At 31.9% G+C, this 17,973-nt stretch overlaps 1 protein-coding gene across 1 annotated transcript in view; it reads right to left on the bottom strand.

Moving 5' to 3' along the window:
* Positions 1 to 17,973, bottom strand: part of PCLO (piccolo presynaptic cytomatrix protein) — a 373,138-nt gene that overhangs the window by 138,768 nt on the left and 216,397 nt on the right. Inside the window, exons 7-9 of the mRNA XM_074339748.1 lie at positions 15,765 to 17,952; positions 10,068 to 10,204; positions 6,238 to 6,310 (exon numbers count right to left, since the gene is read on the bottom strand). Coding sequence (XP_074195849.1) covers positions 6,238 to 6,310; positions 10,068 to 10,204; positions 15,765 to 17,952 — 2,398 coding nt within the window. The remainder of the gene's footprint in view (positions 1 to 6,237; positions 6,311 to 10,067; positions 10,205 to 15,764; positions 17,953 to 17,973) is intronic.

The raw sequence follows: 17,973 nt of genomic DNA on the forward strand, positions 1-17,973 counted from the left end.
ATAAAAAGAGCAAAATACTGTTACATACTACAGAACAGATAAATCTCAAAAATGTTGGTAGGTGAAAGGAGCCAGACAGAAAAAACTGCATGCTGCATGATTCAATTTATATGAACTGCCAAGAAAAGGCAGACTTACAGAGACAGAAAGTAAATCTCTCGTGTGTGGCTGGAAGAAGAGCATTGGAAATGGATATTACCAGCAGGCTCAAGGGAACTTTGTAATAATCGAAACGTTCTAAAATAATGTTTTAGATTGTGGTGATGGTCGTACCAGTTTCATAAATTTAGTAAAAGTGATTGATTTATACACTTACGATGTGTACATTCATGATATGTACATTATACTTCACTAAAGCTGTTAAAATAACAACAAAAAAGAGCTATCCACGTTTGATACTGCTACCATTGCAGATCCAATGAGATCTGTCACATTTGTCTCCTGTTCCTAAAAGCCAATAAAGGTGGTGGACTAATGAGGAATAGAAAATGAGCCCTATTTCTATAGAAGACACTGCTATCTTTTGAACCTAAACATTTTCAATGTTCTTCACTGTTACACTTGCTAATTTGTCTTTTTAGCCTTGCAGATGCAACCAGTCCTTTATGGAACTATACATAAGCAAATGTCATTTTTTAAAATCAGAAGAATTTCTTTGGCTTGTTTCTAACAGCTGTGTTTCTAGACCCATGAGATGGAGTTCCAAATAAAACAGACTCATTTTTTGAGCATTACATTTTATGCTTTTTTTTTTCTTTTTGATAATTTCTCTCTAAGAGGAGGGGAAACAACATTTGTTGAATGTATAGTAAGTACAAGAATTTGTGCTTGGTTGACTTGAAATTATTTGAGATACATAGAACTGGTCTTATTTCAGAGCAGCAAATGTTCTCAATATTTAAATAAGTAATAATGCTAAACTCCAACTCAGGTCTTTCTGATTCTAAAACTCATCACCTATTCTCTCCATTTTGCTGCCTTGTGTTTGGTTGAATAAGGAATTTCAAAACCATTGTACAGTTGTTGATCAGCATTTATTACATCTGAAGTTCACAGTTAAAAGTTAAAGGATGTATTTTCTAATAATTAGGAACCATTTAATAGAAGATCATAAGAATATATTATCTTAGCAAACATCAAAAAATATAAATAAATGGTGCATGTGTATGGTACACACTTACAGATATGTATGCATGGGTATGAACAATGTTTTATAAATTCCATTTCTTTCTCTCCGTTGTTCCTAAAATTTTATTGTCATAATTACTTGCATTTCAGATTCTTCTATTAAATTATACGTAAGTTGTAGATCAGGGTCTTTGTTGTACTCATTCTATTAAACCAGCAATCAACACGATGTAATTCACACCATGGGTGTTCAATGAATAAGTATTAATCAATAAAATTTTTTTGGATATATCCAATATGAGTTATAAAAGTAGTTAGAAAATACACTTTGTGTTGCATAAGTTTTTTTTTATAGGAAGAAAAAGAGTTTATTTATAATTTTTTAAACCGTCTCTGTAAATATCATTAGAGCATTGGTTCTCAAACATTTTGATTTCAAGGAACCATTTATACTTTTTAATAGTACTGAGGACCTCAAAGAGCTTTTGTTTATATGGGTTACAGCTACGTATATTTTCTATATAAAACAAGAATTTAAAATATTTATTAAATAATGAATTTAAAATAATTCATTCCATGCTAAAATAAATCCCATTTTTAAATAACAATGACTGTATTTAAAGAATAAAATATTTATGAGAAGGGTGGCATTATTTTACATGATTGCAAATCTGATTAATAGTCAGCTAAATAGAAGACAGCTGAATTCTCATGTCTGCTCTGTAGACAATCTGTTGTGTTGTCATGCATCATGTAACCTTTGAGAAACTCTACGGTATAGTAACAAGAAAATGAGCATGCAAAAGACACATACTGCCTTAGCATTACTATAAAAATAGTTTTGACCTTGTGGACCCCCCGAAAGAATCTTGGGAACCATGAGGGTTTCCTGCTCATACTTTGAGAACCGCGGGAGAAAAAAATAAAAAACAAAAATAACAAAAAACACATTTCCTATTCCTGTCTCCTATTTTGAAATTATTTTTGCTTCCAATAAATAATTTTTTTTCCTTTTTTGTGAGTTATGCTAGTTCTATATAATTCTTACAAAATATTTTAATGCTATTTAGACCAGTTAGAATGATTTATTAAAATACAAAAGATACACAGTATTTCTACTTTCAGTGGGTTTGTATAACCAAAATGAAAACACACTAATGACCACGTCTCCCTCTGTTTGGGAGAGCAAATATACTGCATTTTATTCTTCAGTCCCTTCTTGTTTACATGCTTATCTTGTTTTACAAACACAGTTAAATGATTAGCTTAGGTATCTTTCATACTATTGATAAAGCTACTGGACACTGCTCTTTGTCTCTAAACATGAGAAACAAATAGGAATTTAAATTGTTTTATTGTGGAAAATTGTATACATATTTAAAAAAGTAGTGACAAGACTATAAGAAAACCCTATGTGGTTAACCTTCCAGCTCCAACAATGATCAAATCATGGTTAATTTTGTTTCACCTATTTTTCTACCATTCTCCACACAGTTAATTTTGAAGCAAATCCCAACAAGGTATCATTTCACTTGCAAATATCTTAGTATGCATCTCTAATACAGATACTCTTAATTTTTATTAAAAACATTAATATAAAATGGTAATCATAGCAAAACAAAACAGGAAATCCTTAATATCAACACATATTTAGTCAATCACACTAGGCTTTTAGTTGAGTAGCAAATGACATAGAGATTAGGCAGGAACATAAATGTTCTGTGCCAGGGTTTCCCTGTCACTAGCTTAGCACTTCTAGACACTGTTTGCCTAAAACTGTCCTTTCTGGCTCTAGTCTTGCATATGTATGTATTTAAATCCATTTAAGGTACTGAAGACTTATTTGAAACAATACACATTATTTCAAAACATTTAATTTAGTATGAAATCATGTGACTAAGGACACATGAAAAAATACTCAGTAGTAATCAATGCAGTGTAAATATAACAGGGAAAATAGTTTTATTTTAGGCCAATATCAAAACAAGGGGCATGCAGAGAAATGATATAGTATATTACTAGTAAATTTATCAGTCAAAACAATAATCCTCATCTATCATTCTGCAAAATCTATATACTGAGAAAACTGAATTTAGTTTTCATACTAGATTACTTATAACAATAAATTAATAGCTCTTATTTCTGTTATTCGAATATATTAAAACATTTTTCTAATTGTAGTAAAATAATGCATACTAAAATAATCAGTGGTAAAAATAATTATAAGGTTTGGGGAATAATTTTAATGTAGTATAAACTTTAATATAGTATAAAAATAATAATACAGCTAGAAAATAAATACATTGACATACAGTCCTGACGATTTAGTAAAAATGGTTTGAAGATTTCTGTTGTAAAAAAAATAATTTTTGGCATTGCTATAAAGTATTATGTTGTTTTGCCTTATGAGTTGGAGGAAACTGAAATAGGTTGAAGCAAGTAATTATTTCTATGCAAAGAGCTTGAGATTCACCCCTGGAATTTTCATCAGTACTTAAAAAACAGTCTGTACGCAATAAAACTATAAAAGGTTGAATTATCTGTGTCTAGCAGAAGACAAATTACCCAATCTTAAAAGGGAAAGAACATTAGACTCTTAATCGATTCATGCTATATGAAAATAAAGAGAGAAAAATTGCTCAAAACAAACCTGTTTCATATCCACATATTCCATGGCCTAAAAATCTGTGAGGAATAATAGCAAGTACACTAAAGAAATACCTAATTTTGTTCTTTGTTATATTAGCTCTTAAAAAGAAAACCTCCAGCACATATGCCATGTTGATATACCATCTATACAAGTATTCATGTATACACACATATATGAACTTATTTATTTAAATATTTTCTGTTGATGTACAGTGTCTAGGAAACACAAGGATTATATTTGAGTAAAACTATAGGTACTATTTATATTTAAAAAATTCATTAACTTTGACAAAATTTTAATTTTGTCTCATAGATTTAAATATATTAATTTTCATCTGTAATATAAATATTTCACTATCTTTCAAAAGTATCAAAGTCATTAAAAACAAAAGAAGCCTGAGATACTATCAGATTGGAGGAGACAAAAGAGGCTTGACAACTAAATGAAATGTGAGATCTGGATTGAATCCTGGACCAGAAAAAGAAAAATGCAGTGGGTTAGTGGAGAAACTCAAAATTTGGATATTGCTTATAGATGTTTTAACAGTATCCAATCAATGTTAACTTCTTGGTTTTGATCACCATATTACGATTAGATAAATGTGACATTAGGGGAACCTTGAAAAGGGTGGGCAAAAGAACTGACTACTATTTTCAGGGAGCACAAATTTTCTTAGGGTCCAAAATAATTTGAAAATATATTTTTTTTAAATTACACCATGAGATTTGGTCTACAGAAGTACACAAACAAGCAAACAAACAAAAACTCAGCATAACTGATAATGTTCAAATTGATTAGGTATAGGGGGGATTTATTCCTTAGAAGAATCCAAGATAGGTTTTTACTTCCTTTGCAAGAATGTCTTATAGCTGTATAATCTAAGACATACATGTGATAAGGTGAAAAGTCAATGTAAAAGACACTTAAAGTGCAATATATGTAATTAGACTTTTTAAAAGCACATTGAGTCAATCAATACAAATACATTAGAAGATTCTCGAATGATCACTATTGAAGCATCTTACACTATATAATGATATCATTGGTTCTTGAGTTCATTATAAATGGTCTTCACACTTATAACCAATTTCTCTTTCAAACTGATTTGTTGTGGTTAGGAACAATATGCAACAGGTTGTAAAGGGAGATTACTACAGTAGTACATAGTCAATAGTGATGACAGTGGATAGAGAACGTACATGGAAAACTGAGAGCAGCTGATTTTGTTCTGGACATCCTAGAAATGGAAAGGATTTTAAATTTCTGGCAATTAAGTAGTGTAAGGGGAGAAAAGCCAGTGAAAATCCTCATATTCCACATCTCTATCACTATACTAAGATCACCTTATATTTATGTTGCTTTGATTTCATTGCAGAATTATGCTTTTGCTGAGCACATCTACGAGAAGTTTTCATGTACACTGGATGCTGAGACCACTTCTATATAAATAAAGTCTTTGCTCATTGTAATACATTCTAAAGTCTTCTTTGTGTTCAAGGTTGTGTTAATGAAAGCATTATTTCTTATTAACTATTGGTGTTCCTTCGAGAACAAGAAGCAACACTTAAAGCTACTGTTGCAAATCTGTGATTTCAATTCTCATTATTGAGATGTGAATATGAGACTACCATAAATTGCATTATATCTGTTTCCAGCTGGCGAAATGAGATTTCTGAAGCAAAAGTAAATTAGTGAATGCAAACGTGTGCTGCTGTATATTTTATGGAAATTTGCTTTTAAAAGAAGTTTGTAAAATAATGAAATGTAGAAATAGTAAAATATTTAATAGTATCTATAGTGATGGGGTTTTATCAGTATGGAATCTTGTATTTATCACTTTAAAATTTTTTTGACCAAAATTACAAACAAAGTTTAGTAAAGCGACATCTATTTCTACCCATTTCAGAACATGTTTAAGAAGTGTGTGGGAATATTAAACCAAAATATTAAATAGAATTTGCAACAAAAGAAATGTACATTTGGTGTAGAAAGATTCCTTGGAATACTCATGTGGTTTTAATGTGCCTTTGTCAATCCAGCTGTTAGAAATCTAGATATTAAAAGTAAAATATGTATTGAAAAAAATGCAAGCTTAAATGATAGCCTTTAGTTTTCATTCTCTTCAGAAAAGAATAAGCTTAACGAAGTCTCTGATGAATATGAAACACTCCCCAAACAACAGCACAATCCTAAATCCAGGGATATTATATGAATTCTGCAAAGTAAAACTAAAATATTGTTTGCAAGATTATAAAAAATATTATGGTCACTATACTCAGGCAATCTAGATAATTTATACTAATCCTAATTTTATAAGCCACTGAAAACCTCATTTATATTTGTAACAATTAAGAGTGCAGATTATCTTTTTCTTCCTCTCACTTCCTGTTCTCTGTCTCTGTCTCTCCCTACCACTCTCCTTCCCTTTTCTCTTATTTCCTCTACTCTACCCTACTTACTTTCAGTCCCCTCATCTTTTCTCCTTCGTCTATTGCCTTTCTTCCACTTCTCCTCCTTGCTCACTCTTCTAATCTGCATTGAAAAATCCTTAATTTTTACTAAAAATTAAACCATCTGTATTGAAAATTCTGCAACTATTAACATTTTTTTCAGTACTGTACATTAAAATTGGTGGATATTATTTTAATTCAAATATCTTCAGATTTCATGTATCATTGAACAATGATTTTAAACAGTTGTTTTTTTCCAAGTAGCCAAAAATAAACTAAGAAAACACAATTTTGCCTTTCGCTATGCTTTCCATTCCCCAGATTAGGGAGAAGTACATATACTCTCACAGTATATTTATTGCTAGGAGAGTAGTAAGGTTGCCCTATTTTTTTCATCGGAATTTTACCTGCTAGCCAGTATTACCTTTTAACTTGTAAACCTTCAATGATGTCAGTTGAAGGAATGCTAAACATGTTTATTCCATAGACTCTCATAGAATATCCTGTATCTTTAGGGATTGTCTACAACCACCTTCATGAATTCACTTAATAAATCAGAAACATTAACCTGTCATAAATATGACCAATGTGGCCAAGAGTCTAGAAAGAAGAGATATCTGCCTCTAATGTATGAACTTGGCTTGGATCTTGGCTTTTGGATCCTGGCTTTATCCTAAACACTGCAGGTGAATGTTGAGAGAGTTCTCCAGCAGATGGGGCTTCATGGTAGGTGTGCTTTTGCCAAATGAGAGTAGGAGCAAGGCCAAGGGCAGGAGTGATGTCAAACAGTGACCCTATGTCTCGAGCTTAATGTACCTCAATATAATAGTTACATGAGAATTGCAGAAGGTGTGGGCATTAGTGCAGAATGTAGAGGCATTTTGTATTAGTCAAGAAGTGTTGAATGTTATAACCACCCTGTGAAGGGTATTAGTCCTATTTATAGACGAAACGACTGAGAAAAATAAACAGTCAGGTGATCTGTTTAATTAACAAAGCAGGCTGGAATTCTCACTGAATAAATATATACATATAATCATAAATAAATATATATACATATATATGGATATGTAAGTGTACATGCATATGTATGTATTCGAAAGAAAATAGATATGGATTTGTACATTTGGTTCATTTGTACAATTAAGGTGATTTTCAGTCTAATAAAAATTCAGAAACTTTTTTCTGTCTCTAATATATGTTGTACATAAAATATTTTTAAAAGCATATAAATTAGTTTTTGCATTAGTCAATTTGATTTGATTACTTTTGCCTCCAGAGCATTTTACGAGAATAAATTTTTGTTACATGTATGTTTTCAAATAAAAGCATCTGGACTTATTTGTACCAAGAGCTTGATATTATCTTTTTATGATTAGAGACACACAGAAGTGAATAAAATGAGAATGCCATTTTGCTGTTCTCTCTAGACCAAAATATAGTTATGATGAGTTAATGAGAAAAAGAGTACTTAAAGATAAATATCAACGCAAAAAGGCATCAATTCTGAACTTTCCATAAATGTAATCAAAGTGCATGTTGTCATCTATGTAGCTTCTATTTAGGAAAAAAAAGTATAAAGAAAAACAATGAAATTATTGCCACAAAAGTCAGCATCTTTGTTTTCTTTTTTGAGGGGAGTTTGAGGATAACAATCTGGAAGGGCATGGGGATTTCTGGGGGCTGGCAATGTTCACTTGCTTGGTCTGTGTGGTAATTAATAAGATTATTCACTTTATAAAAATTTATAATTCTATATATTTCCAGTTTTGATAACTGTATATATGTTTTTCTGTTTGTATGTTAGATATCAAAATAAAAATGTAAGAAACTATAAAAATGTAAAAAATACCTTTTAGCAAGAAAATACACTTTATTATATTTATCTATGTATATTAAATATACCTTCTCTGCTTAACTTTGGGATTATATTGGTCTCTAATTATACCGTTTAAACATGATGTACTATATCTTCATTGGATCAAAACCATAAATCTGTAGATGTTAGTAACAGAAAATTAGAAACAAAATGTGTCATTAAGGACATTAATGTTTTATTCACATACAATAGAATTTTATAAAATATTTTTTGAGGTGGACACAGATTCCTTTAAAATGTGTCCTCGAAGAATATTATTTGGATAAATTAGTTGGGCAAGACCATACTGAAAATCCATGTAAATAGTAGGGTTGGGAAATAACTACATGGAAGACATTATTTTTCAGCTCTCCAGTTTACATATTTCATCTTATTAGGATTACTTTAAAGAATTTGTGTTTTCATCTTGATCTAAGTTTGTGGGAAATGCTAAACTTAAAACAAACAAGGTAGGTAAGACATAGTAAGGCATTGTAAAAAGATTCTTATAATAAAATATATCCAAGGAAGTTATTTTCAGCTTACAGATTTATTATTTTCATAATTGTAGATAAAGAGGTAAATTTATATTTTAAAAACATGTTCAGAATTATTTTATTAATATTTTTAATTCCCTAGGCAGGTCTACTTGATGAGATTGAAATACAATTATAATTACAATTTTAAGAATAACAAGATAAGCTAAGAAAAGTATAATTCAATAGTCTGATACTTTAAAATGAAGTACAAAGAAATGAACATTTATTGACATGTGCATAGAGATAAACACAATCCTAAAACAAAAACTTATTAAAGACATTAAAAACTAAAGAGAAAATATTTACAAGATAGAGAAAAGAATCCCAAGATTCTTTTACAATGTGATAGAAAATGTGATAGCATATAGAAAAACAAAACAACAAAATTCTTAGAAAAGGAAATTCTATTTAACAGCTAGACATTTTTCCATGAAAACTGAAATTGTTTAGGAAGACCAAATCTAAGAGTATAGATATTATCCTTTAGAAAGTATTTACACTTGCAAAAGTCTTTTCTTTTATACTTTAATGTGGCAAACATGAAATAAATTGGAGTTAAGTTCATATGGCTCTTCTTTGTTGTTCAATATATAGTTGTCTTCTATATCAATGAATCAGTAACCAGACAGGATGATTTAGGAGTCAATATATGTGAAATAAATCAACTATCTCTTTTGTGGGTATTTTAATGATTATGTGTACAGAGCCTGCAAAAATCTGATCTACTAGGACAATTATTTAAGGCCACTTGGCTTACCAGAGAAATCTTTCTCAATTTATCCAATTGTTGATCTCTTACGTATCGTTCAAAATTCAACTCAAACATCACTTATTCGAAAGTAAATAAGATCATTTTCGTATCATATTTATCTAATTGTGAAGTTTATCTCTAAGTTTCACTTTCTTCATCTATAAAGATATAATACCCACTTTATGTGAATTCCAATAAAATCCAAAAATGAATATAAAACAAACACTTCAATTTAATAGAATCTAAAACATGATTCCTTCGTTTCCTAGTGAAGCCGTCCCTGTCCCCAGCTGATTTAATTTGGTCATCCTCTTATTCATTATTCTCAACATATGAACACGGTTATTGGAAAGCATTGAAATTACCCAAATCTATTTTACACAATATTCTGTAAGCTCTTCAGGAACTTTATTGTATAGCAATGTTGGGTATGTTATACTAACTTTATCTGATGGAGGAGTGAATCACTTAAATTGCATGGTGGTAGAAGCATCATAGCTATACTGTAATGCGAATCAGTCATGACTGATAAAGTAAGGTACTAACTACTTTAAGTTGCTGAAAAATTATTTTGTGAACTTGATTGACAAAAGTCTCATGGTTTTTAGGATAAATGAGACCACTCTAGGGTGAATTACTTTGGAGGGGTGGTATAAATCTAAAAGAAATTGCTTAATAATATAGCACTTACTTGCTCTTGATGTTGACTGAGTGGTCTAGAGTGGACCAATCTTTCTGGCAGTTTTCGATCCAGACCAGGTCCATTTTCCAAACGAGATTCCCTGGGTTTGTCAAACCAATCTGTTTCTTCACGACGCAGGTGATAAGCTTTGGAGACCAAGGGAATATCAAATATTGCAACCCCAAACTAATACAAATGATAGAGGGCAGCAGCTGTTCTAAAGTACCAACATGCTGCAGGCTTGTTACCCATTCATGCATTTGAAACATAACTCCCAAAGGGAAAAAAAATCATTTCTAATCTTGTGTTAAAAAATTTTATACCACGGAATAACTTAGAAAAAATGATGCACACACCTGTTCAACTTCTCAGAGAAAAATAAAACAAAATTAAATTTTAAATTAGGAGAATAAAAGACATTTACGTAGTGATTGAAATAAAACAATGAACAAGTGAATATTCCTTAGAAGTCATTCTATTCAACCTCAGTCTATTAGTTGCCAACTCCTCACCCGCCTCTACCATCCATCACTAAATTCTAAGGAAAATATATTCCTTAGACTTGAATACAGAAGATCCTGTCACTTTCCCAATAGCCCATCAACCCAGTCCCAATAGATATGTGGCTGTTGGCTTTGAACATCAAGTATCATTCGAAAACATGGCATTTCTATGACATTCATAAAAAATATATATTAAAAATATATCATTTAGATTTTTTATTAAAACTTACAATTATTTTCTGTGAGATTACAGATTTATGTATTAGATTGAAGAGTTGATTGCTTTTTGTACTTATGTGACATATTAAAAAGTATTTGATATATTAAAATATATTTTTGGAAAATATAACCATATTTAAGTACACAATTATTACTTGAAGGTTTTCGACCCATTCAGTACTTAGTACTTCCAAGGTTTTTAATGCTATTATTTAGTAACTTAAAATCCTATTTTACATAATATGCAGAATTTGACTTTATATGTAAAGTTTTATTCTTTGTATAAGGATCCCTAATTAATAGCCTCTGGAAACACATTGTTGCTTCCTAAATGGCAGATGGAGTAGCCTTCTCAATTGCTCATCTTAAAAGATTTATTGACAATGCTATTAACCTATGCTCTCTAGAAAGTCTAGCTTCCACAGGGCAACACGGTTGAGTTCGTCTCTCTACCACATTATAGTTTTCTATTTATGTCTATATCCTTGATTGTCTTCTCTTCCAAAACTTTCTCTCAAGATTATTTTTTAAGGCAATTTCCATTATTTCTTAGCTGGCAAATCCAGAACATATACACCACTACTTACCTCCACCTCCTGTGATCTTGGTCATTGTTATTGATTGACCACAGCATTTCTTCCCAACAAACACAAAATGATAGACAATGTGTCATAATTTAGTCAGTCTTAGATTTGAGGAAATACAATGTACATACCTGGTTTGTAGTTGTGTATGTGCTTGTCTAATATCCCCTATTAGATTCTAAGCTGCTTGAGGGCAAGGCTCATGTTCTTTTTTTGTTTGTTTTCTCCCTCAACACTAAAAACAATGCCTTACAAATGCCATAACACTCAATAAAAATTTGGGAAATGAATGAAACAGAAAAATTAGTCATCAACCAGAGAGAGAAGTTAAATATCCTAGTTTTAATATGCACATTTAAAAATAAATATTAATATGTTCCTTGAACCTCATTAATAGTTTCACAATCTTTTCTCACAATCTACTGGATGTTTATTATGTTTTTATAGTTTTAGTTTGATATAAAGTGACTCAATTATGAAAAAATATTTAATGTAATAGAAATTTGATAAGTAAATGCCAAACAAATCCATTATTTAATAATCAGTCTCTAAAAATTTATTAGATTATCCAAACCACAATGCTACTTTTGTTACTTCTTATACAGATTTATTACATATTTCTCATGAAAAGAAAAAAATCTGATTTAAAAAATGAATATCTTAGTGAAATCATATGGTTCTCTGCTTTTTCTGTCTGACTTATTTCACTTAGCATTATACTCTCACTGATATGTGGTATATAAACCAAAAACAGTAAAAGAGCAAGACTAACAAATGTGAAACAAAAACTCATAGACACAGACAATAGTTTAGTGGTTACCAGAGGGTAAGGGGGGTGGGAGATGAGGGTAAGAAGGATCAAATATATGGTGATGGAAGAAGAACTGACTCTGGGTGGTGAACACACAATGGGATTTATAGATGATGTAATACAGAATTGTACACCTGAAATCTATGTAATTTTACTAACAATTGTCACCCCAATAAAAAATAATAATAATAAAAATAAAAATAATTAAAAAATTAATATCTTGGATAAAGTACTATGTTTTTAAATGAATATATAACTCTGCTAACTGCATTTGAAATTCAATCCTTTAAGACATGTTCGTTGGTGTGTCTATACAAATAAGGCAGAATCTCAACTTGACGAAAATTTCTCAATTTATTTCCAATTCTGATTACACACTTTGATTGTATGTTATTTTTCATAACTCTATATGTAAATAAGTTAGGATGTCTACCATGTTTTGCATAGAAATTTATAGACCCACCAATAGCAACCAGATTGAATGAAGCTGCTTTCATATTGAATTTTGTCTTCATCATTTATAGTAAGTTGTACATAAATGCTAATTGTTTATAACTGTGATTGTCTATTCTGGCACGGTGGATCTACACTTTAAAAATTAAAGTTTAGAACAATAGTAACATTTTCAAATTAGTTTAAATAATTTGCTAGAGATTAGCATCCTCTTTTATTAACTGACATTTTCTTGAATTCTTAAATGTAAGATATAAGTAAGCTATTTTTGGGTCTAGCATTATTCGTAGGCAACAGTTACCTGAATAGTTTAATTCTATTCAGTATCAAAAATTGGTCAAAGTATATATATTTTGAAGAGACTGTATATATCGATGCCTTTTTTTTTTTTTTGCATGGAACATACATTGAAGTATTTGTGGTTGTAGAAATAAATATAACTTGACTGTTTCAACTATGCATGCATATCAAGTTATGGACTTCAAACTGATGGCCATAAATATTAAGCAATGTAAATTATGCATACCTAGATTTTACCTCAAGTAAGCTATTTCAAAATTAACTAGAGATCATATAGAACACATCTGAAAAAAAAATCTTATGGTCTTATGACCTCGAGTTTGACTGATTCAGAGAAAGTACACAAGCAATTCAAAATCACTTAAGTTTGTTTGTCTACATGATACTAAAAGCCTGTTGAAATGTTGTATTTTTCAAAGTTATCTTAGAATCATTCAAATACAGACATAGAATTTTTGGTTAAAAATTATTTTAAAAATCCTTAATATTTCATGAGTTCATAAATGAGTTATGTGATTGGAAAATATCTTTTCTACTTTTTCCCTTAGTTACCCAAAAGATCCAGTATTTCAAAAGAAAAGTAGGCTATTGTTTACCAGAATAAAAGTAATATGTTGATGTGATATAAAAGCAAAGAAAATATATAAGATTTAAAAACATGTGACTTTTAAAGATAATGATTGCAATTCACACACTTAATATCACATATGTAAATCAATTTGTTATAGTTGTTGTCTAATTCTATACCAACATGAACTGTATGACAAAATTTCTTGTCTGCTTAATTTTTAAATACATTTAGTTTAATTAATTACATCTAATTTTAATTGTTTATTTCTTTTATAGCATCTTTACAGTTCATAATTTTGTATGCTGCATTATGCTTCATTACCGACTTTATCAAATCACTTTTTTCACATAGTCCTTGATGACTATGAGTACCCGTCATCCAAACACATAAATACAAAATAAAACATTCAGTTATTTTTATATTGTTATATGTAAATAAATGCCACATTCTGGAATATCTAGAAATATCTCTGTGTATATCTGACACCATGTTGATAAAACATCTGTGATGAATAAATGAATTTGTCAAATTCTCTCCAGATATATGCACATCAAGCACACATAGCTTTTAGGAGTTTAGTTATGCCATAGACCTGTTAGAGTTTTGTTTAATTTTGTTATTTTATTGATATGATTATTGAAGAACCTTTTTATTTTTCTGCAGCAGTCATTTTTGGTATAAAATGTGTATGAAATGTGGATTGCGAAAAAAAAGAAAAAATAGACTCTTTACACATAATATCATAACTTTTGTTTACCTAGGTAGATTCATTCAAATAACTGGCTAAATATAAAAAAATACAGTGTTTTATTTGACTAATTATCAATAAAAGTGGTCATTCGAATAGCCAGAAGAGAACAAAACAAATCAGAAAAGTTATTAGTCTGTTTGAATTTCTCTAGGAAAAGCAGTTTGTCCTCCTTCAAATCCAGTGATTACTTTAATCTTGTTCAAATCTATATTTGAACTACAGTCATATCAGTGTCTAGAGAGAGAAATAGAAAGAAAATTGTTTTTGTGAAAACTGATTTTCCTGTGAGTCCCCAGGGAAAATGTCAGATTTAAAGGGGGAGATATTTACATTAGCTTAGTGTTTTCCAGTCTCCAAAAGCATGGAGTAATAATGTTTTTATTTGATGAGAAATATTTTATTTCCAGAACTCAAAACATACCTACATTCAAATAAACCACAGAGGAGGTTAAAAACAAACAAACAAGAAAAACACACAAAAAAATCCAGAATCACAGATCCTCCTGGCATTGGCAGGGCTTTTACATCACTGAACCTCTCCTCCCTTGTCTTCAAAATTAGACTTAGAGTAGATCATTTTCTAAAATCCTAATGGTTCTACATGATTAAACAACAATAACAAAAATACCACAAGTCAGTTTTTAGCTAAGTAAGTACTTGCCTTACATCACTTATTCAATATGAAAAACTAGCAAAACAATTTAGGGCAAAAAATGGGCTGATGAAAAAAGCAAAGCCAAAGACAAGGCTGAATGGGTACATTTCTTGTCTTCAAATGGCTAAACTCATAAAAGCAGTATACAAAATTTCTATTTTAAATCTAAAGACTACTTCATACATACTGATAAGATTATTTATTGTCAATATTATATTTGGTGCTAAGCTTTCTAGTATGTAATGCAAAAGTACAAACTTAATTATGGCATTATTCATAATGAGAGAGATAAAATACAAACTTTTTATTTAAAGGAGAATTATAAAATTCTAGATGATACTAATATCAGGGAATTATCCGAAAGTTCTCAAGAAGAGAATATTCTCTGAATTAAAAAACACTGATCTCACAAAAATGACAAATGATATTCTATTACAAAACAAAGCAGAATAGCACTTAATGTCTCTAAGCCTTAATAATTTCACAAATTGAACAAAACTGACCAATAACTTCAAAAATGAATTGCAAAAATAAAATAAACATATAATGAAAAGCTTTCGAACTATGGATTTAAAGGATGACCATATTTTATTGACACAATTATTTGATAACTGTTCTGGAAAAGGGACACCTGAAAATCCAGCAATCAAAAATAATAAATAAACTAAAATTAAAAAGAAGCATGCTATGAAATCTACACACAAGATAAAATTTCCATTGATAAGAAATAAAAATTCAAGTAAACATGCAAAAGACACACCAAGAAAAGTAGAATACATTCTTGAAGAAGGAAAATTATACATGCAGAAAAATGAGTTTGAGTTTTGAGAGTAACAAGGTGGGGTGAGGCCCAATTTACCTTCACTGTCTGACATGGCATGTTGGAAGTCATCCATGATGAACGCTATGTCACGGTCATAGCCTCGAGTCCGTGATTCTTCTCTCATGTGTTGCTGCACTTCAGGCAATGAGTGACTTGATCCAAACTGATCCCTGGTGTCTGCAGATATTGGTGGCAGGGGTCCAGCTGCAGCCCTGGCCATTCCCATGGGCTGGCCAACAGGACTGAGTGGACTTTCTTCTTCAGAATTCTGGGCCACAATTGGTATTCTTCCTCTACTCTGGCTAATTGGCAAACTGGTAGGCTTAGTTCTGCCAGAGGGAGATGCATGACTGAAAGAAACATCTAGAGCTTCAGCCTCTTGAGCTTTCAGTCTTAGGGAAGAGCTGGAAGATTCTCTTTTGATTGACAAATCAAGCCCATAGACAGAAGATGGTCTGGAAGAAGGTCTGGACCTACTGCCACTACTGTATGGCTTATCTGCTTCATCCTGAAGAGCCGACCGTATGGTATTTCCTAATGTGCCCAGACCTGTGCCAAGAGATGATCCCATAAATTTTTGTTGGTCTGTGATATTTTTTCTGAGGCCAAAAGTGATATCATCTTGAAGAAGCCTTGCTCTGGAAGAAATTCCACCAATAGATGAAGTGCTAGAGGTCATATAGCTTGAATAATCGGGTTCAAGGTCTCTACTTTCTTGAATAGGTGAAAATTTTGACATCTTAGGGTCAATTAGTGATTTCTTATGCTTTGACTGCTTTTGATAAAGTATGGCTGCTGGTAGTTGTTTTGCTGCTTGTTTTTCAAGGGTGAGTCTACTAATGCTATATTTTTCAGATTTGGGGAAATGTCTGTAGCTTGTATCGGCATGGTAATAATGGGAAAGACCAGCAAGGTGATCTAAGCTCTCTGCCCCTCTACGGAATTCTTGTTTAATCTGATGTTTCAGAAGCTTTAACTCATAAGGATCTTCCATTGGATCTTCCTCTGCTTTCACATAACTATGCAATCTAGAGGAAGTCTGTAAAGGTGCTAGGAAATCTGTCACATCTTGAGACCTCCGTGGTTCAGTGGTTCGAAGTAGACGGTCTGTTTTTGACAAGTCCTTTTCATGAAGACTAAAGGCAGTGCTTAATGCTGCTGTGCCTTTGGTAATTTCTCCAATGTCATCAATTAGGACAAAATTTCGTGGAGTATGATGGTCAATATCTGCATAAAAAGAATCTGCAGATATGCTTGATATTGGACTGCTTGCCATGCTACTTCTCTCCTCCAATCCGATTCTTAAGTCTAAGCTATTGTACTTACTACCAAGATGGGAAACGGCATAAGTGTTATCAGTAGAAACAGGTGCTATCATCAGGGGTTGGTTGCGAATCACTTCATAGTTTGAAGTTATCTTGGGCTCCAAGTATAACGTGGTCTGCCGTGGCTTTTGTTGTATCACCATCATCTGTGATGGTAACTGATAGGAAGGTTGTGGGGCTGGTGCAGGTTGAGCTTGAGGTGTGAAAGACATGGTGGCCACAGCTTGGAACGTTGGCTGTGTCTGATAAGGTGAAACTTGCTGATGGTACAAAGTTTGTTGTTGAAAATGGGACTGTTGGGTGTATGGGGTGGGTGCTTGGGTAGGGAGAGCAGGGGAAGAGTATTGGTATTGCGTATAAGGACTTGTAGGGGGAACTGATTGAGATTCTGTTTGGGTTTGTGGGGGTATAAACTGGCTGAATTCAGTTTGGGGAGCAGTCCTTGGTCGCTCTATGCCATGCTGACTTTCTATTCGGGTTGGTCTGGTGCTGCTCACCTCACTGTCAGACATGTAATCCCGATCCTCGGCTACTCCCTGGAGGTAGGCTCGCTCTCTCTTTTCTCTCTCCTTTAATAATGCCTCCTTCCTTCTGTTAATTCCCATTTCCAGGTACCGTAACTTGGCATCAATCTCCTTTTCTTCCTCATCAAGTTCTGCTTGTTTCTTTCTAAGCTTTGCAGATTCCCTCTCCACAAGATCAAGCTCTCGGTCTATATCCTGGAGGATCTTGGCTCGTGCCATTGTGTTGGTTCTGCAGATCCTTCTCCTGGAAACCGTGCCTATGGTGCTGTAGGTCGACTGAGTTCCTGTGGAGGTCTCCTCAGGGGGCGGGTTTGGCAGGGTTCTCTTAACTTTTTTCTGGACGCCAGAGGGTGTCATGGTTTGAGAACCTTTCGTCTATAATTCAAGAGACAAAAT

The sequence above is a fragment of the Rhinolophus sinicus genome, linkage group LG09, assembly GCF_036562045.2.
Source record: "Rhinolophus sinicus isolate RSC01 linkage group LG09, ASM3656204v1, whole genome shotgun sequence".
NCBI classification, from domain to species: domain Eukaryota; kingdom Metazoa; phylum Chordata; class Mammalia; order Chiroptera; family Rhinolophidae; genus Rhinolophus; species Rhinolophus sinicus.